Genomic DNA, 27,235 nt, shown 5'->3' on the forward strand with positions numbered 1-27,235 from the left:
ATCAGTGTACCACCCTTCGGCAAATCCTGTGGAACGAATTTTTCGTGAATTAAACCGGTTCATGAGAACATATTGCCACAACCAGCAACCCAAATGGATCGATTATCTGGACGATTTTCAGGAAATTGTAAACAATATGCCACATACAATGACAGAATACACCCATACGAACTGATGTTTGGAAAACAGGAACAGAATGACTGGATTCGACCAATTCCTAAAGTAGCTATTAACAAAATGGACCTACAAAATAAAGTACAACAATCCTTACTCAATATAATGGACAAGGCAAGGAAAAGGAAAATATATTTAGACAATCGACTTGGAAAAATAAAAACGTATGAAGTGAAAGACCAAGTTTTAGTAAAAACTCGTCCTAAGGCTTCACTTATACAGAGGAAGAACACAAAATGGCAATTATTGTATCAATGACCATTTGTGATTACCAAAATACCCCATCCAGGAACTTATGTTTTGAAGGATGTGAAGAATGGAAAGGTGAAAGGAATGTATCCTCATCACTTGTTAAAGGAATTTCATGATAACTGAAGATTCTGAAGATAGAAGATACTATTCTTATCAAATAATATTGATTAGACAATTTTCATTAAACCCATGAATCAGAATCATACTTAGGATAGTTTCTTTCTTTTTGCAATTTAGTAGTTAGTTTTTCTTTTCAGGCATAATGTACGAGAGATACGCACACATTATGTATTTGTTTTCCACTGTAAAGATAAGTTTTCTTTTCAGTATGCAGAGAATTTAGCTATAGTATGAATGATTTCTTTTAAAATTTTTTTATTTAGTTGATAGTAACTTCAATCAGGTTTCATAATGCATAATGACCACAGGTTAGTGACTCAAATGAATCTAGTCTATGGCAAGATATTTTTTCTTACGTCAATTTGACAATGTCAGTGTATTTTTTTTCTTTTTTTTTTTTTTTTAACTCGCTGAGCTGAAATCATGCTGTTCGGAAGGGGCAAACCCGTTTTCTCAGTTTTTTTTTTTTTTAAAAAAAGGAGCGCATATTACTTTGTTTCAATCTTTTGTGATGGACATTGTCTTTATAATTGAACTATTGTTGTAACATACCTGTGTATTTAAATTATGTTATGTCAATTGTTGCTCGCGAAGTTACCAACTAAGCGAATGCCGATCAGTTACAAGCACATCAACAAGTGTTAGAGTCCATCTGAAAGATGACGAGCACAAGTTGAGACGGCATCACCAGTTGGATTTGTGTATAGCGCATTCTACGGTTGTTGATAGAAATGAAGAACACCTTACTACTTCTGAATATTTCAAATTGAGGACAGAGAATTAGAAAGAACTTTAGATTAGAGTCTATTTCAGCTCAGCATAGATCAAACACCTTTTCCACAGAACTTACACTGATTCTTATTTTCATGTTAACCATATGCGGACAACCATAATACCCACGAGGATACAGTGAAATGGGAACATAATTCAATCAGTTGCCCGGAGATGACAGATAGAAGGGAATCATAGATGGACGTAAACCAAGGCGTCGACAGTTCACCTCAAGACAGAAGATTAATAGTATTGTGTTTCTTTTGTGAACAGTGTTTAAATTCATTTAAAAAAAATCCATATTGTAAATATTTTTTTCCATTGTAATTCATTTAATTTTCTTTGCAAATGAGAAATACGAGGATGATAAATCTACCCCGAGGTTTTCCTTGGTTTTCCTTTGTGGGGCATGGCCGAATGGCTAGATTACCCGTTTGAGACATCCCAAGGCGTGTGACAGAAGCTTTGAGTGATGATGAAAAAGGTTTCTGATCACATCTCATTCCATCCTCGACAAATGAATAAAAGCAAGCAAGTAAGCTAGGCATATAAGCTGCATCAGTAATTTTCAAGCAGCACAGGGTTTTTCAGCAGTATATGCACCCAAATCTATAATTTACATTTTGATAGTCATTCACTAATACCAAAATATCATAAGAAATATAGTGGACATTAATACCCTAGTGGACATTAATACAGCGTCATAAACAATCACCGATGTAGTGTTGTGTGAACGCTCGTGTTTGTTTTTGCCCAAAAACATTCGTCCACAAGAGGGGCATATATGATGTATCATGCCGCGTAACTTGCTGTGACAGTGCGAATGAGAGAGAGACAAAGATATTGTTTATTACTCTGTGGCGGTCAGTGCTCACATAATTATTCTTAGGATATAGAGCTTTTGTTCTTCTTAAGAGTAATTTTTACTAGAAGAGAGCCATTCTTGTGATGTAAAAATCAACGACATTGCGAGTTTTGGATTCACATTGTAAAATATATGTGTAAATGGAAGGAAATCAATTAATAGAACAATAAAATATTGTTCATTTCAAGAAGGTATGTGTTATTCTACACCCAGTGTATACTTCTATTGTGATTTAATGAGAACAGTTCTGACGGGAGTGTTCAGTTCTAGTGAAATAGTTCGATGTTTTCTTTGGAAAAGAAGTCACTTCATGGATCATTCAAATCCGCAATAGCACCTGGACATTTCTCAGAACTGAAAGCAATCTGATTGCTATGCAACAGAGCCCCGAAGAATATTTATCCATACTTTGGTTACCACTTTCAGCTCAACACTGTATCTGCAGCATCTGGAGCAGATTTTTACAACAGTGGAAGCGTGTAATCGCTATCAGTTTCACACATCGCCCTGTGTACGCTGTATGTATTTACCCACAACAGTGAACATACAGTTACTCACACACATAGAAACACAATATAAGGTGGTGTGGGAAAGGTCCTGTGGAGCTACACAGTAATTAGCCTAGTAGTAGTAGTAGTAAACAATTTTTTTTTTTTTTTAAGGGAGCCTTTATATATGTCTACCGTTAGACAGGACACGATCCTGATACAACAGTACATGAACAAAATGAATAGTAAACCTACACTATAACTATGTTAGTAATTTAGTAATTAATGTTTCATTGTGTGTATATATGTCTAGTTTTATAGAGTAACTGCATTATGATCCTTTGTATGTTTCATGCTAACGGAACATGTGAGAGTATCTTGTGAAGAGAGCGAGTACACCGTTCCTGCAGCCGAGCAGAAACTTCAAAAAGGTCAGAACATTTGAATTACTAGCTTTCTTGAGCATTTATACATTGTAGTGACCTTTCACGTATTGATTTTCTAAGTATAAATAGTGTTGCTACATTACTTTTACTAGAATTCCAGTATTTCAGTAGATATAGTAAGACAATATTTTGTGTGTTATCTATATACTGTGTTTGTGTCACATTGTGAAGTGTACATTAACAGCATTAGGACATTAACTTTTTTTGCGTGTGTAAAATTTAATAGTCACTTTTGTAGGACTTACTTAGTGGAGAAACTGTCAATTGCTTATTTACATGGTGATAACTAGATCTATGTTCAAAGCCAATAAGCAAGCACACATCACAATGCCACAAAATGAATTAAATAGTGTGAATGCATCGTCAACTAGTGCCACAGAATTTCATACCGGCGTAGTTAGCGATATGTCGATTACGGCTGAGCAACCAGCAGTAATTAATGCGCTCACGCCGTCGACTCAAACGGTTACTATTTCCGACATTCATATGTCGAATAAAGTCCAGAGAAATATGCAGCAAACAACAAACAACAAGAATTTCATCTCTGACACAGACGCATGCGAAAATGAAATGACTGTACCGAAAAATGTGTCGGTACACTCCTCATTAAGCCCAGTGCAATCGTCAATTGCTGAGAATACCGATTTGTTATCCCAGCTGATGTCAAGTTTTACTGTCATAACACAAGGGATAAAAGCACTGCAAACCACACAATCCACGTTTGCAAATGACATGAATCGTAGATTCCAGACATTGGAAACCACGCAATCTAATCTTGCAACGACACAATCCACGTTTGCGAATGACATGAATCGTAGATTCCAAGTATTGGAGAGTGTGCAATTTAATTTGGCAAAGGAGCAACCTAATAAACTAAAAGAAATAAATGATAAGATTACTGAAAAATTCCAAAGTTCGGAAACAAAGCAGAGTCACTTGATTGCCAGTCAGGCACAACTCATAGTTACACAAGAAAAACAGTATCAGGAATTAACAACCAAATACAAAGACATCTTATGTCATCGAGATATACTAAATCATCAAGTGCAAGAAGTTATTCATGTACAGAACACTATTGCGCAGGACGTGAATACAATTAAGCACAATAACAAGCAAGCTGTCATTGAGCTTACTCGAAGGATAGATACTCTCAGTCTCAAAGGCGAGAAACACATAGAGAAACTTTTCAATGAACATAAGATCACATTCTCTAAGGACATTGAAGATTGGGCGAAAGAGCAAACCGAGACAGTGCGAAATTATGTTGACCAAACCTTGAAAGAAACGGTTTCTAACGTTCAAGTTAACAATGAAACTGCACAAGAACAACTTAAAGCAGAAGTTAACGAGATTAAGGAGAATATAGGAGATGAATTTTCTACTTGGAAAGCAAAGATAGAAAATACATTAAAAGCATGCCAGCAGGGTCTAGTTACTACTAGAGGGGCACACGCTACTTGCAGTTTATCAAAAGCAGACATTATTCCTGATGAAACCAGTGAAACCAAATCCATGCAACAATATCCATGTATTGGTGCATATTCACGTAATCAATCAGAAACAAATTATCAAGATTATCATTCACCGCGAAGTAGCCACCAGAATACACCTGTGACTATGAATGAAGGAAAAAAATGCTTAAATATCTTCAATTCCAGATATTTATTCCCGAAAGGAAGTCTATCAATTCCATGGTATTTATCAAGCAATTTAGAGGGATATTGCCACGAATGTGGACTGAGCAACAAAATATTATGTACATTGCACGATTCATACATGGAGATGGATCGATGTGGGCGACAGAAGCATCCGATTGGTGTCAAGATTATGACCAATTTGAACGCACTTTCTTGCACAAGTACTGGAATAAGGGAGAACAAGAAAGACTACGTAAGGAGGTTTTTGACCCACAACCTTTTTCTTTCAAAAATGGATCTTTAAGAAAGTATTTCGAGAAGTACATAAATAAAAGCAAATACTGGAATGAACCAAACCCGACGCAGGATATCATTCGAATATTAAAGGGGAAACTTCCACTTGAAGTTAAAGAAAAACTTCTACATGTGCCTGGACAACACGTGCACTACAACCAACCAAGTTACCAACCTAACAAATACTATAGTAACAACAAACAGTACGGAAACAAACCTATTGCACACAATTCACCAAACCCACAGGTGAATTATTTCCAGAAAAATGTGAATTTTGGTAACGAAAATCCTGACCAGTGTAATCATGATCAACAATGTGAACAAACATATAAACGGAAATGGAGGAAGAGTGATAAGAAGAGGAAAGGATACTATCAAGAAGGGAATTATCAGAAAAAATGCCGATATCAGCAACCAACCCAAGAATATCACAACCAACCACAAACTTCAGGTTGGGTACCAAATGCTAATGCAAATGAATAGAGAAATCAACCACCAATAATAACTGACGTAACGGAGCAGACATCTACTAATAATGGACAATCGTCAACCTTAACTCGACTGTCAGAAGCCCCGACGGTGCAGTCGAGGAAATTTTGAGAGGCGAAAATTCAAGCGTCAATTTTTTTCAGTACAATGATGGTAGATTATTAACAGAAGAACTTCAGCAGGATACGATGCCTTGTCAAGAGGAGCATATCACTGAACCTGTTGCGAAAATTCAGGCGGCAACTGAAGGCATTACTGTGCAAGTTACTTTAGATACAGGAGCAGCAGTAAATGTCATTTTTGAGAAGTTATTTCAAAGAATACTTCAGAAAGTAAATCCACCGATTTTTCCTGTTCAGTGTTGTAGAATTGTAGGCCCTACTGGTCATAAGTCTTCTCAGGTTAAAGTGCAGACTCAACTCCACTTAGATATAGGAAATGTAGCTATAAATTGCACGTTCCTTGTAATAGAAAAATTGGTTGAGGACTGTATCCTGGGTATAGATGAATTTAGAGAGAGAAATTGGCATATCGATTTTTCTCTAGGCATGCCAGTTTTACAATAATGGATCAGAAACATCAAGTGAATCTTATCAAGGAATATAGTACCCATGGAAAGTATTGTCAGGGACGAAAGCTGCAAATAAAGTGGATACATAGCAAACCTGCTCAGTATTACCAAATTAATTACTTGTAACCAGTCTTAAAACCTGAAGATATGGTATACGAAAAGGTGCAAGAACCTGAATATTTGCAACAACATCAAAGAAAGCAATTATATGATCTTCTACAGGAATATCATGAAGACTTTCAAGAAAACCCTGGTGTAATCAAGGGATACACATGCCATTTAGATGCGATTCCACACAAAGTTTTCTGCCGTACTTTTTATCCAGTACCGTGGCACCAACGAAAGGCAGTTGATGCAGAAATCCAACAGATGCTTGAATGGGATCTGATCGAATCTTCAACGAGTCCATACTGTAGTCCACTTCATGTTGTCCCGAAAAAAGGAGGAAAAGTTTGTCTCGTGCTAGACGCACGGCAGATAAATAAGATTATTGTGCCTGTGCAAACTCATCCGTAAAATATCGATGAGTTAATTCAAAAGTTCGAGGGGATAAAATACTTAACAAATATTGATCTGAAAAGTTCATTTTGGCAGGTGGCACTAGACTAACTATCAAAAAAGTACACCGCGTTTGTACATGCAGGTAGAAGCTATCAATTTAAGGTTTTACCTTTCGGGCTAAATGTGAACTCAGGAGTTTTTATAAATGCTCTAGATTACGCATTGCACTTCAAAGCAATTTAACTTTGTTTGTGGACGACATGCTCATAGCTACGACCACATGGAAGGAGCATGTTGATTTATTGAGAAGAGTATTAGAATGTTTCAAGGAAGCAGGCATAATCACAAATCTGCAAAAGTCCCATTTTGCTCGAGATAAAATCAAATTTCTGGGACATCTTATAAATGAAAAAGGCATCTTACCAGACTCCGAGAAAATAAAGGCAATCAAAAACTTTGCAGTTCCAACAACAAAAAAGCAATTAAAGGGCTTCCTCAGAGTTCTCTCTTTTTTCAGGCGTTTCATTCACGACCACTCTATTAATGCAGAACCGTTGTACAGCTTGTTGCGCAAAAATACTCCGTGAGTGTGGATGCAACAATGCCAGAATGCATTTGAAGCAATAAAACATGCCTTAGCCAATTCACAAATATTATATCATCCAGATATGATCAAGAATTCGGTTTAATGGCAGGTGCTTCGGAAATTGGAATAGATTCATGCCTCTTCCAAGTAAAGATGATAGATAGAAAATCAACTTTCTGTCCAATAGCTTTTGCTAGCCAACTCTTAACTGCTTGTGAAAGAACATATACGACTACCAAAAAGGAAGCATTGGCCATAGTCTGGTCATTTAAGAAATTTTACTATTACTTATACGGAGCGAAGACAACAGTATACTGTGACCACAAAGTGCTAAGTTTTTTGCAAACATGTACATTATTACATCCAAGACTAGCAAGGCGGACGCTCTCACTCCAAGAGTTTCAGTTTGAAATTAAATACCTAAGCGGACAGGATAATTTCATTGCTGATGCACTGTCTAGAATGCCAGATGGAGATTTCTCAACTATCAACATCACGGACAATCCATCCGAATTTAAAGTTCTTATAATGACTGATAGAATATATAGGAAACATTTTCTTGACATGTGTAAGAACATGGGAAAACTACAGAATGAAGATCCTAGTTGGCATTCAATAAAGGAATCAGCAGTGAAGGCGGCGATGAAGATCATCAGACCGGCGGAACTGGCGGAAGAGGCAGGCTTTTGTATAAAAGCACCAGACTGTAGTGTCTGTTCCCACAGTGGGCGGCTGCAAAAGGCGTCTGTCCCACATGTTAGTGGCGGCCTCACTTATAAATCTAAGCTAAATGCTTGAATTTTTATCATCGAAAGGTTCAACTACCTTTCCCCCAACCAAACTTTAACCTAAGACATGAAGGTAAATTTCAAAAGGAAAACTATTCCAGGAAGTAACCAACCTTCCATCGCTACTCATGGCGGTGCAACTAGGCCTTTGGATTCTGGAGAGCCTAGATCATCATATAAGGAAGAGTCGGAGCTTCCAAGTACTACTTCAAAGATAAGACCCAAGAAAAAACATCTACTGGGGACACTGAATATCAACACACTTATGAAAGTTGGAAAACTAAAACACCTAACGGACACTCTCAATCAATGCAACATACTCATATTAGCTCTTCAAGAAACAAGGTATCTGGATGAAAATGCATTTGAATCAGGTGGATACAGGATCTACAAAGGAAAACCAGCCATTAAAAATTCCAATAATACGACTATATTAGGGACCGCATTTATGGTCAAACAGCAACTTACGGAATCAATAACTAATTTTAGCTCCCCATCAGAACGAATTTCATTTCTGACGTTCAAGTCAGGCAATAAACGTTACACTATTATAAATGCACATGCACCTATTAACCAACATAACAGAACAAATGCTGACAAAGTGGACGATTTTTGGGAAATGCTAGAACACGAAACATCCATATTACCAAAAGAAAATATAAAAATTTTAGTGGGAGACTTTAATGCACAAGTTGGCAAAGAAATAAAATTTAAATCAGTAGTTGGAGATTATCCAGCACATGCAAGAACCAACAGAAATGGGGAAATACTCATAGATTTTTGTAGACAGTTTAATCTGAAATTAATGTCGACATGTTTCAGGAAACTTGCAAGAAAGAAAAAATGTGGGTATCACCTAATCCAAATGAAGGTGAATATCAGTTGGACCATGTGGCAATAACGACTCGCAACTACAAGGAAATCTTGGATGTCAGAGTGAGGAAGGGCCTAAACATAGACTCAGATCATTATCTGACAGAAATAAAGACCATGTTCCAACCAAACAAACCTAAACCAAAACCAAGAAGATTTCCAACAGTAAACACTAAATTTCTCCTGCAAAATCAGGACAAATTCTGTCATATAATAAACACAAGAAAAATGGATAATTGGGAAGAACTTAAAGAAACAATGCTAGAGTCAGTTAAAGAAATGGGACAGTCATGAAGAATACCGAAACACAGATGGTGGAACAAGCTGTGTGATGAAACAATTGACAATCGACTAAACGCATGGAAAAAATGGAACAGTAATAAGAAACACGAATACTGGGAAGAGTTTAAAGAAGAAAGGAAAAAGACAGCAAAAATCATCAGATCAGTGAAAAGAAAATATGACAAAGACAGATCAGAAGAAATGGATTCTGATTTCAAAAGGAACAACACTAGAGACTTCAATAATACTTTCAGAGAAGTTTTAACAGGATTCCAGTCACCAAGTTTACATTTTAAAGATAAAAATGGAAAAATGGTTTTAAGCAATAAAGATAACTGCCAAATTTTAGCTGAATACTTTGAAATCTATTAAATTGTGAGGAGCCTAATGACAGGTTACAATTTCAAAAACCACAACAAGAAAATCCACTGTCAGAACCACCTACAGTAGAAGAAATAGAAAAGATTATCAAAGCATTGAAGAATAACAAAGCACCAGGTGAGGATGGGATAGTGGCAAAAATGTGGAAACTAGGGGGCTTATCCGCATGTCAGAAAATTCACAAAGTAATTAAAGACATTTGGACAAAAGGAATCATACCCAGTGACTGGAAACAAGCATTGATCCACCCTCTCCATAAAAAAGGAGATAAAACAGACACCAGCAACTACAGGGGCATATCCTTGTTATCAGTGACATACAAAATACTTTCTAAAGCATTTTTAAATAGAATAGACGAACAAGCAGAACCAAATATAGGAGGTTATCATGCAGTATTTAGAAAAGGTAGATCATGTGCAGAACAGATTCTTAATTTAAAAACAATTTTGAGAGTGAGAGCTACACAAAATAAAAATACAGTAGTTACTTTCGTAGACTTCACGAAGGCTTACAACTCAGTTGACAGACAAACACTATTCCAGATACTTTATGAATCAGGGATAGATGAAAACACCAGAAGAATTGTTGAACAAACGCTCACAGATACAACATCAAGAATTAAGTTTCAAGGTGAAATTTCTGAACCATTCAAAATCAAAACAGGAGTATGAAAAGGAGATGTCCCCAATTCTCTTTAACTTGGTTTTAGATAAAATAGTAAAAACATGGGAAAACACATTAAAAAACAGAGGCACAAAGGGTATAAGCATGGGCCAAGGAAAGAACCAATTTGAAGTGAAATGTTTAGCCTTTGCAGATGATATGGCATTGATAACTGAAAACCGAACAGACGCAACAGTTATGCTTGATCTGTTACAGGAGATTGCTGAAAAGACTGGGCTAAAGATATCTTATGAAAAAACCAAGTATTTAGAACATAAACATAATACAGAAAAGTTTATGAAAACAAAGTATGGAAAAATTAAAAGAGTTGATAGATTCAAATACCTAGGGGAGTGGATCCAAGCCAATGGACTGGATGACAACAAATAAAAAAAGAATAAAAAAGTTAGAATTTGCATATAAATTAACACAAAGCTAATACAACAAGAAATCAATATCCATACAAGCAAAGATTAAACATTATAATTCAGTTATTAGGACACAAGCAACATATGGATCAGAGTGCATAACATTGAATAAGAAAGGCGAATTAAGAGAACTAGAAAAAAGAGAGAAAAATATTAAGAAAAATTCTAGGTACTGTGAAAAAGAAGGAAAATAGGTGGATTAAAAGGAGAAATGAAGACCTATACAAAAATACAGAAAAGATCACAGATACAATGAGGAAGAGACGGCTAAAATTTTTTGGACATTTAAAAAGAATGGAAGAAACACGGATTACAAAGAAAATTTTTAATTATGTTAGTAAGCTGAAAAAAACTGTAGAATTGATAGAAGCAGTAAAGAAAGACGGCAACAAAATAGGTGTTACAGAAGAAATAATACGTGATAGGAATAACTTTAGGCTACTTATAGAAAACGCAAACTATGAAGATGATGCGCCAAAACCTCGACCCAAGAGAGTGTGGACAGATGAGCAGAGATGAGCAGTTGGCGAGAAAATGAAGAAGTACTGGGAAGAATGGAAGAAAAAGAAACACCATAAGTCTTAAGTTGTATGCGGTCCATAGCTGGCCAAATTCATAAATAAAATTTAAAAAAAGGGAAACTTTGGCAAAACCTGGAAACGATGATCTGAAGAGACTGTACAAAGTTGAGGACAACGTCTTATTTTTCAAAGGGCATCTTGATTCAGATAATTGGAAGGTGTGTATTCCCAAGAAGAATGAGAATGACTTAATTTTGTACATGCACATCACTTGGGGACATTTTGGAGTATTAAAGTGTACTCAGAAGATTCAAGCATACTGCTACTTCCCAAATATTCGCTGCAAAGTACACAGACAGTTAAGGATATGTAAAATTTGTCAGCTAGCCAAACCAGGAAATTTTTGTGTGAAAGATTCCCTACACCCTATTATACCCACTAAACCGCTGTCAATCATTTTGGTCAACGTCTGTGGTCCTCTACCATCATCAAGGGGAGGATGCAAATATATTGTAGCTTTTCTTTATATATTCAATAAGTATGTCAAACTTTATCTGTTAAAATCAGCTACTGGTGCATCCATAGCCAAGAAACTGGTCGAGGATTATATAGTCAAGGTAGGCAAACCAGAGGCTATTCTTTCTGACAATGGCTCAATGTTCACTGGATTTCATTGGAGGCAAACATTAACCAGTTGTGGTATAAAACAAATTCTAACATCAGTGTACCACCCTTCGGCAAATCCTGTGGAACGAATTTTTCGTGAATTAAACAGGTTCATGAGAACATATTGCCACAACCAGCAACCCAAATGGATCGATTATCTGGACGATTTTCAGGAAATTGTAAACAATATGCCACATACAATGACAGAATACACCCATACGAACTGATGTTTGGAAAACAGGAACAGAATGACTGGATTCGACCAATTCCTAAAGTAGCTATTAACAAAATGGACCTACAAAATAAAGTACAACAATCCTTACTCAATATAATGGACAAGGCAAGGAAAAGGAAAATATATTTAGACAATCGACTTGGAAAAATAAAAACGTATGAAGTGAAAGACCAAGTTTTAGTAAAAACTCGTCCTAAGGCTTCACTTATACAGAGGAAGAACACAAAATGGCAATTATTGTATCAATGACCATTTGTGATTACCAAAATACCCCATCCAGGAACTTATGTTTTGAAGGATGTGAAGAATGGAAAGGTGAAAGGAATGTATCCTCATCACTTGTTAAAGGAATTTCATGATAACTGAAGATTCTGAAGATAGAAGATACTATTCTTATCAAATAATATTGATTAGACAATTTTCATTAAACCCATGAATCAGAATCATACTTAGGATAGTTTCTTTCTTTTTGCAATTTAGTAGTTAGTTTTTCTTTTCAGGCATAATGTACGAGAGATACGCACACATTATGTATTTGTTTTCCACTGTAAAGATAAGTTTTCTTTTCAGTATGCAGAGAATTTAGCTATAGTATGAATGATTTCTTTTAAAATTTTTTTATTTAGTTGATAGTAACTTCAATCAGGTTTCATAATGCATAATGACCACAGGTTAGTGACTCAAATGAATCTAGTCTATGGCAAGATATTTTTTCTTACGTCAATTTGACAATGTCAGTGTATTTTTTTTTTTTTTTTTTTTTTTTTTAACTCGCTGAGCTGAAATCATGCTGTTCGGAAGGGGCAAACCCGTTTTCTCAGTTTTTTTTTTTTTTAAAAAAAGGAGCGCATATTACTTTGTTTCAATCTTTTGTGATGGACATTGTCTTTATAATTGAACTATTGTTGTAACATACCTGTGTATTTAAATTATGTTATGTCAATTGTTGCTCGCGAAGTTACCAACTAAGCGAATGCCGATCAGTTACAAGCACATCAACAAGTGTTAGAGTCCATCTGAAAGATGACGAGCACAAGTTGAGACGGCATCACCAGTTGGATTTGTGTATAGCGCATTCTACGGTTGTTGATAGAAATGAAGAACACCTTACTACTTCTGAATATTTCAAATTGAGGACAGAGAATTAGAAAGAACTTTAGATTAGAGTCTATTTCAGCTCAGCATAGATCAAACACCTTTTCCACAGAACTTACACTGATTCTTATTTTCATGTTAACCATATGCGGACAACCATAATACCCACGAGGATACAGTGAAATGGGAACATAATTCAATCAGTTGCCCGGAGATGACAGATAGAAGGGAATCATAGATGGACGTAAACCAAGGCGTCGACAGTTCACCTCAAGACAGAAGATTAATAGTATTGTGTTTCTTTTGTGAACAGTGTTTAAATTCATTTAAAAAAAATCCATATTGTAAATATTTTTTTCCATTGTAATTCATTTAATTTTCTTTGCAAATGAGAAATACGAGGATGATAAATCTACCCCGAGGTTTTCCTTGGTTTTCCTTTGTGGGGCATGGCCGAATGGCTAGATTACCCGTTTGAGACATCCCAAGGCGTGTGACAGAAGCTTTGAGTGATGATGAAAAAGGTTTCTGATCACATCTCATTCCATCCTCGACAAATGAATAAAAGCAAGCAAGTAAGCTAGGCATATAAGCTGCATCAGTAATTTTCAAGCAGCACAGGGTTTTTCAGCAGTATATGCACCCAAATCTATAATTTACATTTTGATAGTCATTCACTAATACCAAAATATCATAAGAAATATAGTGGACATTAATACCCTAGTGGACATTAATACAGCGTCATAAACAATCACCGATGTAGTGTTGTGTGAACGCTCGTGTTTGTTTTTGCCCAAAAACATTCGTCCACAAGAGGGGCATATATGATGTATCATGCCGCGTAACTTGCTGTGACAGTGCGAATGAGAGAGAGACAAAGATATTGTTTATTACTCTGTGGCGGTCAGTGCTCACATAATTATTCTTAGGATATAGAGCTTTTGTTCTTCTTAAGAGTAATTTTTACTAGAAGAGAGCCATTCTTGTGATGTAAAAATCAACGCAATTGTGAGCATTTGACTCATATTGTAAAATATGTGTGTATATGGAAGGAAATCAGTTAATAGAACAATAAAACATTGTTCATTTCGAGAAGGTACGTGTTATTCTACACCCAGCATATACTTCTATTGTGATTTAATAATAAATACCAACTTGAGAACAGTTCCGACAGGAGTGTTCAGTTCTAGTGAAATAGTTCGATGTTTTCTTCAGAAAAGAAGTCACTTCATGGATCATTCAAATCCACAATAGTACCTGGACATTTCTCAGAACTGAAAGCAATCTGATTGCTATGCAACAGAGCCCCGAAGAATATTTATCCGTACTTTGGTTACCACTTTCAGCTCAACACGGTATCTGCAGCATCTGGAGCAGATTTCTACAACAGCGGAAGCGTGTAATCACTATCAGTTTCACACATCGCCCTGTGTACGCTGTATGTATTTACCCACAACAGTGAACATACAGTTACTCACACACATAGAAACACAATACAAGGTGGTGTAGGAAACATTTCAGTATAAAGGTCCTGTAGAGCTAAACAGTAATTAGCCTAGTAGTAAGAGTAGTAAACAAAAAAAAATATTTTTTTTTCCCAAAGGAACCTAAAACATCCATGTTAAATTTCCCACAGAAATGAGCTGCCTGTGAAAACTGTAATCACTGTCTAGCTTACATACCATGAAGTAAGGAAACAAATAATTCTCTTAAAACATATTAACATTTTATACATGTTAAAATGTCCATTTCAGTAGCTGAATGCTCCATTAGACAGACCCATTTGTGGGGGTCATGGGTTTGATTCCCGGTGCTGCAAAGTATTTTTCCTTGGTGGGAGAAACAGGGTGAACTAAGACTTGTGATTTATTAAGAAGCTATCTGACTGGGAGGCAGTGGCTCCAGGATCAGAACACTGACAACCACTGGGAGTGAGGTGCGCTGATCCCATGCCTCTCCATACCACATCCGATGATGAGTGACCGAGGATGACACAGTGATCAATCAATTATTGTGTGGTCTTCAGGGTCTGATTGTGGGGTTTCCTTTCTACATGCTGAAATAACTGTTCCGGAATTGTTTACTTGCATGAGAATTATGTTGATGGGCAACGTCTCCACAATAAATTGAATCAGTTAACAATTCAGGTAGATCAATTGTTCCACATATACTTGTATTACATTAACATTAAGAGACTTGATTCTTGAAACTCATTTTTAATCTGAAAATAATATTCCAAGTAATAAAAATTAAACATTCTGTGTAATCTGAGACCTAGACATATTAAAAGCCAATTCCATAACATATAAAGTAAATATACAGACTGCAGTATAGTCAGGTTAGTCTATAAAATAAATTTAAGCTAAATCCCCACTGCACAAGAGGAACATTTCATTCAACATTTTATGTTTTATTGTTTAACATGTCAAAAATTTATTAAATTATGAACTAATAATGCTTGTGTTCAGAAACAAAGAGATATGCTTTTTATTTTATGGGAAATGCAACTCACCAATCTTGTTTATCTTCTGGGTGCATTGAAATCTGACATGGTATTTCATTAATATTGGTAGGATTTTCTATCTTTTCTACCCATTGAAGCGTGCCCTGCCAACAGGTCTGGTATTCAGACACTGGCTGCCTCTGCTGCTGTTGCTGTGATTGCTGTTGCTGTGATTGCTGTTGCTGTGATTGCTGTTGCTGTGATTGCTGTTGCTGCACAGGAACCATCTTCTGTTAACAAACAAGTTACCAATATGATCACTTTGAATTACTGTTAGTTGAACAAAACTTTTGCCATGCAGAAAAATATACCACATTTATTTATTGCTTATTTAGCCTGACCAGATTAGAGCTTTAACGCCCTCTCTTACATATGATCTGGAACAACACATACAAAACATATTACAAAAACATTCATGGGTACAATGATAAAGATCATAATAATAAAAATAATATAATGAAAAAATAGTTGACACTAATAATAATACTAAAAGTTATTCAGAATGGTATCGAGAAGTTTAGCACATCTGAATAAATGTTTAATATTACAGAAGCAGAAAGGGTAAAGGAATAAGAGAAGACTGAAATGATAGCAACAATGGATGTTAGGAAATAACAGAATTTAAATAAAGAACTCTGTCAATATGAGGGAGAGAAAAGTTAAGACGGGGGAGGGGGGAGGGGAGGGATTGAAGAGAGTGAGCTGCAGAGAGATAGAGATGGCTATTGGCAGAAGGTGGGCCATTAAGTGTCTTTTGGAGTTTGAGAGCAATTTAATTTCGCTGATTCTTTGATGAAGACTGTTCCAAACTCAGGTCCCTGATACAGAAAATGATTTAGACTAAATCATTTAATTGGATAGATAAAAAATCTACTCACCTAGCGGTGCCAGAACACACATATGAAAGACTGTTGTAACTGGCAAGCTTTCGGAGCCACTGGCTCCTCCTTCAGGCAGAAGGGTTGAAGCAGAAGGCAGAAGGCTGAAGGAAAAGAACTTCAGAGGTTTAGGAAAAAGAGGCATATTTCAGGAAAGTCACCCAGACTTACCATATGGGATGAGAAGGAAAAACTCATTGTTGGGGACTGCATCGGATGACATTTGAAAACCTGATATTTTAAAGGTGGAAGATAGAGTAATATGCAAGACAGAGACTACTACTAAAGCATTGTGCACGAGTTAATAAGAGTGAAAAGCTAAGTGCATTGTAAGTAACAGAGGTGGGAGGGGAGGCAATGAAAAATAGATGGGAATGAAAATGAAATATGTAGAAAACTAAAACGGAGTGAAGCAAAGAGTAGTTACAGTGTAGAAATGCCGAGATGGAAGAAATTAATGTAACTTAAGGCCAGGTAGGTGGCGAGAACCAAGGACATGTAGTGCTAGTCCCCACCTGCTGAGTTCTGAGAAAATGCTTCAGAGAAGACGACAGAGCAGACATAGTCTGATAGTCTCTGCACTTATCAGCACATAGGGAGGAGTGATGTGATCGAAATAGTGTATGTCATAAATGCATTGCACACAAGCATTCATTGCCAGTTCTAGCTTGCGTGAGATTTTGTTCAAAAAAGTCCTTGGGGAATAGCATCACCATAGTCAAGCACAGGGAGTATTAGTGACTCTACAAGCTTCTTTTTAAGCTTGAAAGGAAATACTTCTTTATATTTCTGTGGTGAATGAAGTGACTTTGACACCTTCTTAAAATCTGCTGTTGCATTTTTAGTCCAGTCTAAGAGATGATCCAGAATTAGCCCCAATTTCTCTGCAAAAGAGTAAAAGGTTATTTCTTTGTTGTTTAGGGTTAAGGATAGCAGAGATTCTCTGAACTGCGGGGTAAAAGTCTTTTGTGAGTGACTGAGACATTATGTTTCAAACCTATGCTCTGTACCCACTCAGATAAGACAGGTAAATCAGCAGTTACATACTCATTGAACTTGCGCTGAGACATAACTGAAGGTCATCAGCATGTGGGTGATATTTTCAGTGGGAGAAAATAGTTGACACATCATAAACACATAATGAGGAAAGTACACTCATGTTCAGAAAAAAAAACAGAATACATTGAAAGACTACAGGTAGGATGTTTGTACTCACAGGACATTTATATTAGTACATTCGGCAGAAATGATTAGCATTCGAACAATGTCAGCTCACGGTTTCAAGGTCAACATTGATACCACGGCACACCACTACCTACAGGTAAATTGTACCTGTGGCACTATAAACCGAAAGTAACGGATCCGTGTGAGTTGAGCAGACACGTAGGACACCTCGCAGACGTATGCGTGAACCGTACCATCAAATCATTGAGTTGGAAAGAGGGTGCATTATTGGCATGAGAGGATGTGATTCACCCATCCTGGAAACTGCTGCTTATATGGGACAAAGTGTTTTGGGAGTGCAACAATTGTGCATGGAGTGCTGTAGAACACAACAATATTGGTCAGGTCACACCACCCAGACTACCTCCCAAGAAAATCAACACCTATTCTGAATGACATTGCAGGACAGATTTGTGTCCTCCTTGGCTCTGGCACAACTGTGGAACAGAGTAACAGACACGTCAGGTGGAAATTTTATACATCAACCACGGCCTCTCAGCCCGGAAGTTTCAACTGAAGAGTTTAACAGATTGTACACTATCAGTGGTGACAGACCGTTGTCATTTATTAGGGCATGGGTTACGTGTGCATCGTCCACTTCTCCGCCTACCTTTGATGAATGTGCAGAAGCATTATAGATGGTAATGGTGTATGAAACAATGTCACTGGGGACAGAAATAGCATCAGACAGTGTTTTTGGATGAATCAGGGACCAGTTTCTTTGAAAATAATGGCTGCATTTTGGTTCACTGCAGACACGGGGAGCACCATTACAGCGACTGCATTTGCGCAAACATACAATGCCAACTCAAGGCCTTATGATGTGGCATGCTACTCAGTACAACCACAGATCACAGTTGGTTTGTGTCCAGGGCACAGTGACCAGTGTGTCCTACATGAAAGACATCCTGTGACCCATAGCCATACACATTCTGCACAGCACCCCAGATCCCATTTTTCAGCGAGACAATGCTTGGCCACATATTGCTGTATGAACACATGCCTTCTTGGTGTCACAGGATGTCAGTCTTTTTCCCTGCCCCACCACATTACCAGACTTGTTGCCAATCAGAAATTTGTGGGATATGTGAAATTACGGGTGCACCACAGATGAACTTTGGAAACAGGTGAATACAGCATGGATGGCTATACCATGTCGATGCCATCATACATGAAACAAGTTATCAGGACCCACAGTGGACTAAGGCAACAGCGCACATGGTGAACCAAGGTGACTGAAATGCTGATCATTTCTGCAGAACATACTAATGTACATGTCCTTAAAAAAAAAAAAAAAAGTGTAGTTGGCTGGCTCAATACTGATCCTTCTCGGACCTCTGAAACTACATACCTCCACTGTCACCTTTTAATTCCAATCATTACACACTGTTAGAATGTAAGGTATGAATGGAACCAATCTCTGACTTGTGAGTTTAGCAAGTAGAATGTCTAGGTGAACAATGTCCAAAGCTTTGCTGAAATCCAAGAAGCACATAATAGTCACCTGTTGTTTGTCCATAGCTTGTTTCAGCTGGTCAGTCACTTTTGTAAGACTGTTGTTGTGCTGAAATTTTGCAGAAACCTGACCGGCATTCATATAAAATATTATTTGATGCTAAATAAGCTGCTCATGGACTAATATGGCCTGTAGTTGGAAAGCTGTTTGACAGATTACTTCTTAGGTATTGGTTTTTTGGTTTTATGAGTCCCTGCTTCTGGGATGTTGAGAAGATGCTAGAGGTCAGAGAACGGTGAAAAACTTCCATTATTTTGGGCAATAGAGGACTGATGAGGAAATTTATCATTTGCACTGTTATCATGCCCTGCAGCTGCTGAATGAATACATACAATGGCATTCCTAGCTGTATTAGGGCTTATCAGGTGCAAAACATTTTTCATTTGGTCAAACTAACGGTACCTTAAAGAAGTCGATAGTTTGCACCCTTTTGTGTTTACCAAGTAAAGATGTCAGCATGGTGAAACAGTCATTTAGATTCTCAACAGGATATAGTAGTTCAGCTGCAGATTTAGTTTTGTCTATTCCTTGACCCCAAAGATTTTTTCTGTAGCATGGTGGATGTGTGAAGGTCCTCAGTTAGTGAGAGGACATATCTGAGTTTTGCATTTCTCACAGGTTGACCAACATGGTTGCATAGTAGTTTGTGGGTCAGATGGTTATCAGGGGTCTGGTGGTGTTTGTATGTCCTGCGTGCTGAGTCTCTGACATTCACAAATTGTCTGAGGTGGTCTTAAGCCACAGTGCACGCTCCTTACTCTTACTGTTTTTTGAGGAGTGTGTTTATCGTACAAGTTGTTACAGCTCTGTAACACTCAGGTATACTGTACAATTCATGGTGTCCTGATTATATGTTTGAATACTTTATCACACAGGTTCGATGCAAAACCAGCTGTGACAGGACAGACAGAGGCAGCAAGTGAAGTGACAGCTGTCGTAACACCAGCCAAGAAGGAAGTCACGCTGGAGAATGTGAATAGTGAATGTCCACCTCGCAGACTCCACAACAGGATATAAGATGGAGTGTGTTGTGTAACCAAAGGCATGAGTTGGAATCTGACATTTGTGTACCAAACTGGACAGACTGGAAAGAACAGGTGGAGTTCTGTATATGTGATCTACATTAAAACCCTTGAATAACTTTCGAGTGTTAGTGGATGAGCTTGTGAAAAGGCTTGCAATTGTATCCAACATGAGTCAAGTTGTATATGATTTATATATGATCCATTAATGGTACCAACATTATGTGCTCACATTCTTATTTGTACAGAAACAAGACACTTCACTACAGTCGTATGTATGAAGAAGACTGGTTGAGTTATGGCAAATAAACTAAATACATAATTACACTAATCAATGACAGTTTGACTACTGTTACTACATAGATACAGAAACGAACTACATCAAACAGTACTGTCAGCAGCTACGTCTGGCCCAAATATATAGCATTTCATAGCTATAGCAGAGATTAAAAGCTAGTGACATGTAAAAAAAATCTGCTCGACTGCCATAATTTAGAGAGTGCACACATTACCACTGTAACAATATGAGTCAAGATAGATGTAATGGAACTTGAATAGCGTATTTGCCTCTATTGGTTACGGTAGAGAGATCGATCTTTCGGTCCTGTCGGTATATTTATATATAATATTGCATGAATAAAGGCTGGGCGTGTGTAAAGCCATTAAAGCTATCATTAAAAGTGCACGCCACGCGTTTTGTTACAATTTGGTTGGTCATAATAATAATAACATGCTTTTGAATACAATTAAAATATAACGGCGATACCTGTTTAGTGTTATTGGAAATAATATGTAGTAAATTAATGAGTAAGGTAGCCGATCCTATAAGAAGAGGTAAAATTGGGCATATTGAGGTGTTTTGCTTTATATCGAATTTTTGGTTACAGCAACAATGCGGTAGGGAGGAGGTATGCAGTGTGCACTGCACCTTATAATCTATTTCTGTATTTGGACTACGTCGACTATGTTGTTGGCAGCAGAGGCTTTTGCATAGGTACCGGTAAAATTTACACAGCACGAGACTGGCAGTAGCACTCTGTTTCTAAATGAATCAAAGTGTAGTTCAACTTAGAAATTAGTCATAGTTAACCAAGACTCAGAGCACTACAAATGTTTGCTAGGCTCTGAAATGTCCTTAAAGATATAAGCCTTATCTAGCCAGGAACTAATACTGTGCAAGATTCAGCTCTATGGAAGAAAGGGAGAACAAAACAGTGGAGCACAAGTTGGAAATTTTAAAATAAGACAAATATTTTTTTTTAATTAACTTTCTTTTACAATTGCACTATGAAAAGCACAAACAGCCAGATGATGAGTGTGTGACACTCTAAACTGTAGCTATGTGTTAACTTTGCTTTCTTGCAAGTTTTATGCTAAATAAATTTAATAGTCACTTTGGATAATTAGAACTTGATATAACCTCCCAAAACTACTAGTCTGTCTTGCAACCAGGTATAATTATTAACATTTACTTACCCTGCATTTTTAGGGTGAATTCTAATATCAGTGGAGTGTGCACTGATTTGACATTTCCTAGCAGATTGAAGCTGTGTGTTTCATAGGGAGCTGAACCTACAAATTTTGCCTTTCGCAGGCATCTGCTATATGGACGGAGCTACACAGAAACGACCCATAACACACCCTCACAGCTTTACTTCCATTAGTACAGGAGAGAGGAATGAAGAATCAAACTTCTTGTGGACATAATGGAGTTTCAACAGAAGTTGTTAAATTTGGTTTAAAAGTAATATAAATGCAACTTGCAAAAGTATTTTCACAATTTCTACAAGCGGAACAAAATTCCACAAAACTGAAACAATGCTCAAACTATTCCATTTCACATGAAGAAAGGGAAGAAAACTCTATAGATCTATCAGCCTCTTCTCTGTAATATGCAATATATACACTAAAATCATTACAAAAGCCAAGTCTCCAATCAGCCTCAAGGCTGACATGAACACCATGGCGCTTTGATAGGCATGCATGTATCTGACTTCCTCTGAGCTTAAAACTGACTCATCTACCCAGTTACAGGAGGACATGTAGCATCATGTTGACCCCAGGAAATGACTCAGTTTGGTATTGTTGACATAAACAAATCATTGGCACAGGTGAATGAAGCGGTGAGTGGCACAAAGAGACCTGTTGTTGAACTCGGGAGTTTTTGGATTTGTCATATCATTATCAGACAAAGTAGTAAACTGACTACACAGGAATGAATATTACAGTGATTACCATTTGCAAGTTGTGAATGAAATCATAAATGAATCAATGAATAAGATTTCACTTTCTGCCTAAGACTGATAAATCTATTGGAAAGTTTTTGACGTTGTTTCAACAACTGCTCTACTAAATAGCACTGAGAAACATTGTATTGATTCATCCATGTTAGTACACTGAAGAATACGTACATAAATGTTACACTTTCCAATTTGCATCAATATACTGCAAACTACTATGAAGTGCATGGCAGAGGATATTTTCCATTGAACCACTTACTAGAGAAGAATGGTTGCTTAACTACTTCTGTGTGCACTTTAACTAGTCTCAGTAATCCCTATTGGAGCAATACATAAGGGTTGTAGAAGTGACCTAATTATGGTGGACAGGTTGAACATCCACTGCACCTTACGCTCCTCCATAATACGGCAAGTCCTGCTTAGCACAGTGTCAGCATGCAGAAGAAACAAAATTACTTATGGCCTCTTTGCCACCTCCTAATTTGTGTGCTGTGTGCAATCAATACATATTGGAGTGCAGAACCAATTAAACAAAAACTGTGGAAAGGTAATCAGAAGCACTCTTCTGCAGCTGACTGATGCAGGTAGAGTAAACATGCATAACAGCACAGAAAATTTCACCATTTTTCAGAGAGCTCCACTCTTCTTTTAGTTTATTTCCATTAACGTAATGCAAATTGTAAGATGTGTGATCAAAAAGTAATGATAATTTTTTAATTTTATGGTTTTTACACCTCCAATTTTCAAAATTTTTTTATCTTGCTGGTACACATGTTCCTGATGTATGTTTGCATTTTCAGCTGTTCTGCATATTTATTTTATTGTTGTGAGTTGAAGAAAAAAGAAAAACCACAAACACTTAAGGCTTCTTTGCCACCTTCTTGTTTGTGTCCTGTAGCTGAGCAACAAATTAAACAAAAACTGCAGAAAGGTAATCATTCATCTAAAGCTTGCTGTTGCATGCTGACAATGTTCGGGCAAGCTTCTGCTCTTTTTTTAGTTCTTTTCCATTAACATAACACAAATAAGTTATACATTAGTACTCATAAATTAGAGACTAAACACAAGAAAACTACAACCTGGGAAATCTTAAAACAATTGTACTGAAGTATACTACTATACACAGACTGTCCCTGGAGGGATGATCAATATTAAAAAATATGACAACGATCATTCAAAACAGAAAAGTTTAGTAGACACTGGCTCTAAAATGCAAACCTTAATAGCTGTGAGCACTTCTTCACCTTCACTACTGTGAACACATCTCTTCTATCACAAAAGTGCAAGCAACTCAAAATAACAACTTCTGTTTCCTCTTTGCCGAGATATACTGACCATAAGCAGCAGTCTGACTGCAGTTTGTAAACACTGATAATTTATATGGAATAATATTCCCATAGTTAAAACACTATGAAATATCAGACTTTTAAAATTTGTGATTTATAAAACTGAATAAAATTAAATTCCAACACGAAGTTAATAACTCAGAATTCCCTGACATTTTATGAAATTGCTGAAGTTTGCCGAGATTTCCCTGGTATAATGCATATCCCTGAGTTCTCCAGGCTTTCCAGGTATTCCTGAAGAATTGCCACCCTGGATCCATAAGCCTTCAGCATCTGGTTTAGTTTAGGATTGACTGATGACGTCTCTGCTACATGATATGGACTCATGGTGAGGCTGACCTGTTAAGAATCTTGGAATCTCCTAAATTCATTCATCCAGTTAAATTTCACATGGTCCTATTTTAAATCCCATGCCACTTTTCTTGATGTTGACATCATCCTCACTGAGGATCATCCACACACTTCTGTCCACATTAAACCTACTAACAAACATCAGTACCTACATTTTGATGGTCACCATCTTTTCCATGTCAAACACTCCCTCCCAGACAGCCTTCTGCACTCACCTCCCTACCGTATAGCTCCTACCACTGTTATCGTCCCCACTGTAAGACTTGCCCTACCTACACCAACCCTATAACTGGCAATATATATATATTATTAAAGGGAGAGCCATCTGTGAAATGACATGCCATGTACCAGCTGTTTTGTAAACACTGTTCAGCCATTTGTATTGGCATGACTGCCACAAAGTTACCACAAAGGGTGAATGGCCATAGGCAGATGGTGTATACTGGCAACACACAATATCCTGCAGCCAAGCATGCCCTACAACATGACAGTTGTGACCTCGATGCCAGATTCACCACAGGTGCCATCCAGATTCTTCGCCTAGATACTAGTTTCTCAGAACTCTGCAGGTGCGAGCTGGTGTTACAACACATCCTTGGTTCTTGCCACCCAGGGCCCTTAATTTATGTTAATTTCTTCAATCTCAGTATTTCTTCTCAGTAACTATTCCTTTCTTCACTTTCTTTGGGATTTCTGTATCTTTTATGGCTTGCCACTCTTACTAACTCTTGCCTGATGTTTTATCTGCAATCTCTGCCTTGCTTATTGCCCTATCTTCTAACTTTAAAGGTTTCAAATGTCAACCAGTGCAGTTCCTAACAAGCAGTCTCTCCTTCTCACCCTCTCTGGTAAATCTCCCCTGATGTGTGGTTTTGGATGACTTTCCCAGACCCTTCCCATAATGCCACCCCAAAACAGCGGAGAACCTCCACTTCGCTGCACAGTGTGTCTAAGGGGTTCAGCCTGGACGGATTGCCTCCAAACACGTCCCCGACGATTGTCTGGTTGAAGGCATATGCGACACTCATCGGTGAAGAGAATGTGATGCCAATCCTGAGCGGTCCATTCAGCATGTTGTTGGGCCCATCTGTTCCACACAGCATGGTGTCATGGTTGCAAAGATGGACCTCACCATGGACGTCAGGAGTCAAATTGCACTTCACGCAGCCTACTGCACACAGTTTGAGTCGTAACATGACATCCTGTGGCTGCACGAAAAGCGTTATTCAACATTGTGGCATTGCTGTCATCTACTGTAGTAGTAGCCCTTGGGCGGCCTGAGCAAGGCATGTAACCGACAGTTCCTGTCTCTGTATCTCCTCCATGTCCGAACAACAAAGTTTTGGTTCACTCTGAGACGCCTGGACACTTCCCTTGTTGAGAGCTCTTTCTGGCACAAAGTAACAATGCGGATGGGATCGAACTGTGGTATTGACCGTCTAGGCATGGTTGAACTACACACGACACGAGCCGTGTACCTCCTTCCTGGTGGAATGACTGGAACTGATCAGCTGTCAGACCCGCTCCATCTAATAGGTACTGCTCATGCATGGTTGTTTACATGTTTGGGTGGGTTTAGTGACATCTCTGAACAGTCAAAGGGACTGTGTCTGTGATGCAATATCCACAGTTAACGTCTGTCTTCAGGAGCTCTGGGAACCAAGGTGATGCAAAACTTTTTTGATATGTGTAATTTGGCGATAAATTCCTTTCTGTGATTTCCTGTGCTTGCATAAACTTTAAGAACTACGAAAATGTCACTCCCAGGTCTCACTAAGAAAAAATGGGAAGTAAGTTAGGACATATGAACAGTAACAGGAGTTCAAGCAGCAGTGGAAAGAGTGAAAGCTCTAATACAGAAATGGGCAAGGCATACCCCACAAAAAAAGACAGAAGGTGGACAAAGGCAGCCTAGATGGAGTCCCAGAGAAAGATGAGGACCACAGGGCAGCCCAATTAACCATTGGGATAAAGAACTGATGATGCAAGCTTCAACTGGAAGAAGACAGTAGGAGACAAGGCATGGAAACAGCAATTGAAATTGTATCTATTAGCTTAAGGTTAAAAAGGCTACACTTGTAGAGGCTGAATTAGCTGAACAAAAAAAAGAAAAAAATTATATGAAGGTTGCAGGGCACTGCAAATGCAAAGCCATTGAGAGTAACTTGACAGCTATCTTGCACATTCACTTGGCACACCAGGCGAGTTCCATCACAATTCTTTTGGTTACGCTCTTCCCATTGCCTTTTTTTAACACAATATGCTTGGGACAGGTTAAGTTCAGAAGTCACATCTGTGCATTGTTGGAGGCATCTTTAATTCAGAATATATGCAAAGAGTTTAGAAGTTCCAATATTCATCTTATACTCATCACAAATCTCCCAATGCCTTGGTCAGAACTGAGTGATTCGAGCTAATTTTGTTTCTGAAACAAATCTCTCACAAAAATAAGAAATTATGGTGTTTGTATGCGTCATTGGGACACTAATTTCATGGGATAAAAGGTTGGCTGGTTTCAGAGGGAGATATATCATAAGCCCGGTATCTGCCTTTCATTGATGGAGAGCTCTCTCCAACATCACTTAGGATTAAATGGTTGGACTTGCCTTCTTTGTTGTATTATACTGCATTCTATTATTTAGGCCTTACTCAATCTTGTCTGATTTGTCATAATTTTCTTCTTCCTCCTGTAGATGAATAACATTTTTGGGTCTCAGTAGACTGGCGTCTGTTGTGCAACTGTCTGATCTCTAGTAAACTGCACTTCGACGTGGTCTCTTTATACATATACACAAACACACTTACATATACACTAGGCTTTTATACTTCTGTTGGGTCGACAGAAGCGTCCAATCCCATGCGTCGGCTTTGACCCGTGACGTAAAGGTGTTGTCGTGTGTGACGTGACGGCGCAGAGTTTGGTTTGTGAGTGTGGCATGTTTGTAGTTGTCGTCGTGTTGTGGTTTGTTGTGCTCTCTGGTGGTATGTTCAGGGTTTTTGTTTGTGTGGTATAATGGGCTCAGTTTGCT

At 37.7% G+C, this 27,235-nt stretch overlaps 1 protein-coding gene across 3 annotated transcripts in view; it reads right to left on the bottom strand.

Annotated features, from left to right (window-relative positions):
- Positions 1–27,235, bottom strand: part of LOC124804930 (mediator of RNA polymerase II transcription subunit 25) — a 314,698-nt gene that overhangs the window by 175,875 nt on the left and 111,588 nt on the right. For all 3 annotated transcript variants that reach the window (XM_047265308.1, XM_047265306.1, XM_047265307.1), the window contains one exon: positions 15,639–15,859. In XM_047265308.1, the coding sequence (XP_047121264.1) occupies positions 15,639–15,856 (218 nt within the window). In that variant the 5' untranslated portion in view covers positions 15,857–15,859. The remainder of the gene's footprint in view (positions 1–15,638; positions 15,860–27,235) is intronic.

The sequence above is a fragment of the Schistocerca piceifrons genome, chromosome 7, assembly GCF_021461385.2.
Source record: "Schistocerca piceifrons isolate TAMUIC-IGC-003096 chromosome 7, iqSchPice1.1, whole genome shotgun sequence".
In the NCBI taxonomy this organism is placed as follows: domain Eukaryota; kingdom Metazoa; phylum Arthropoda; class Insecta; order Orthoptera; family Acrididae; genus Schistocerca; species Schistocerca piceifrons.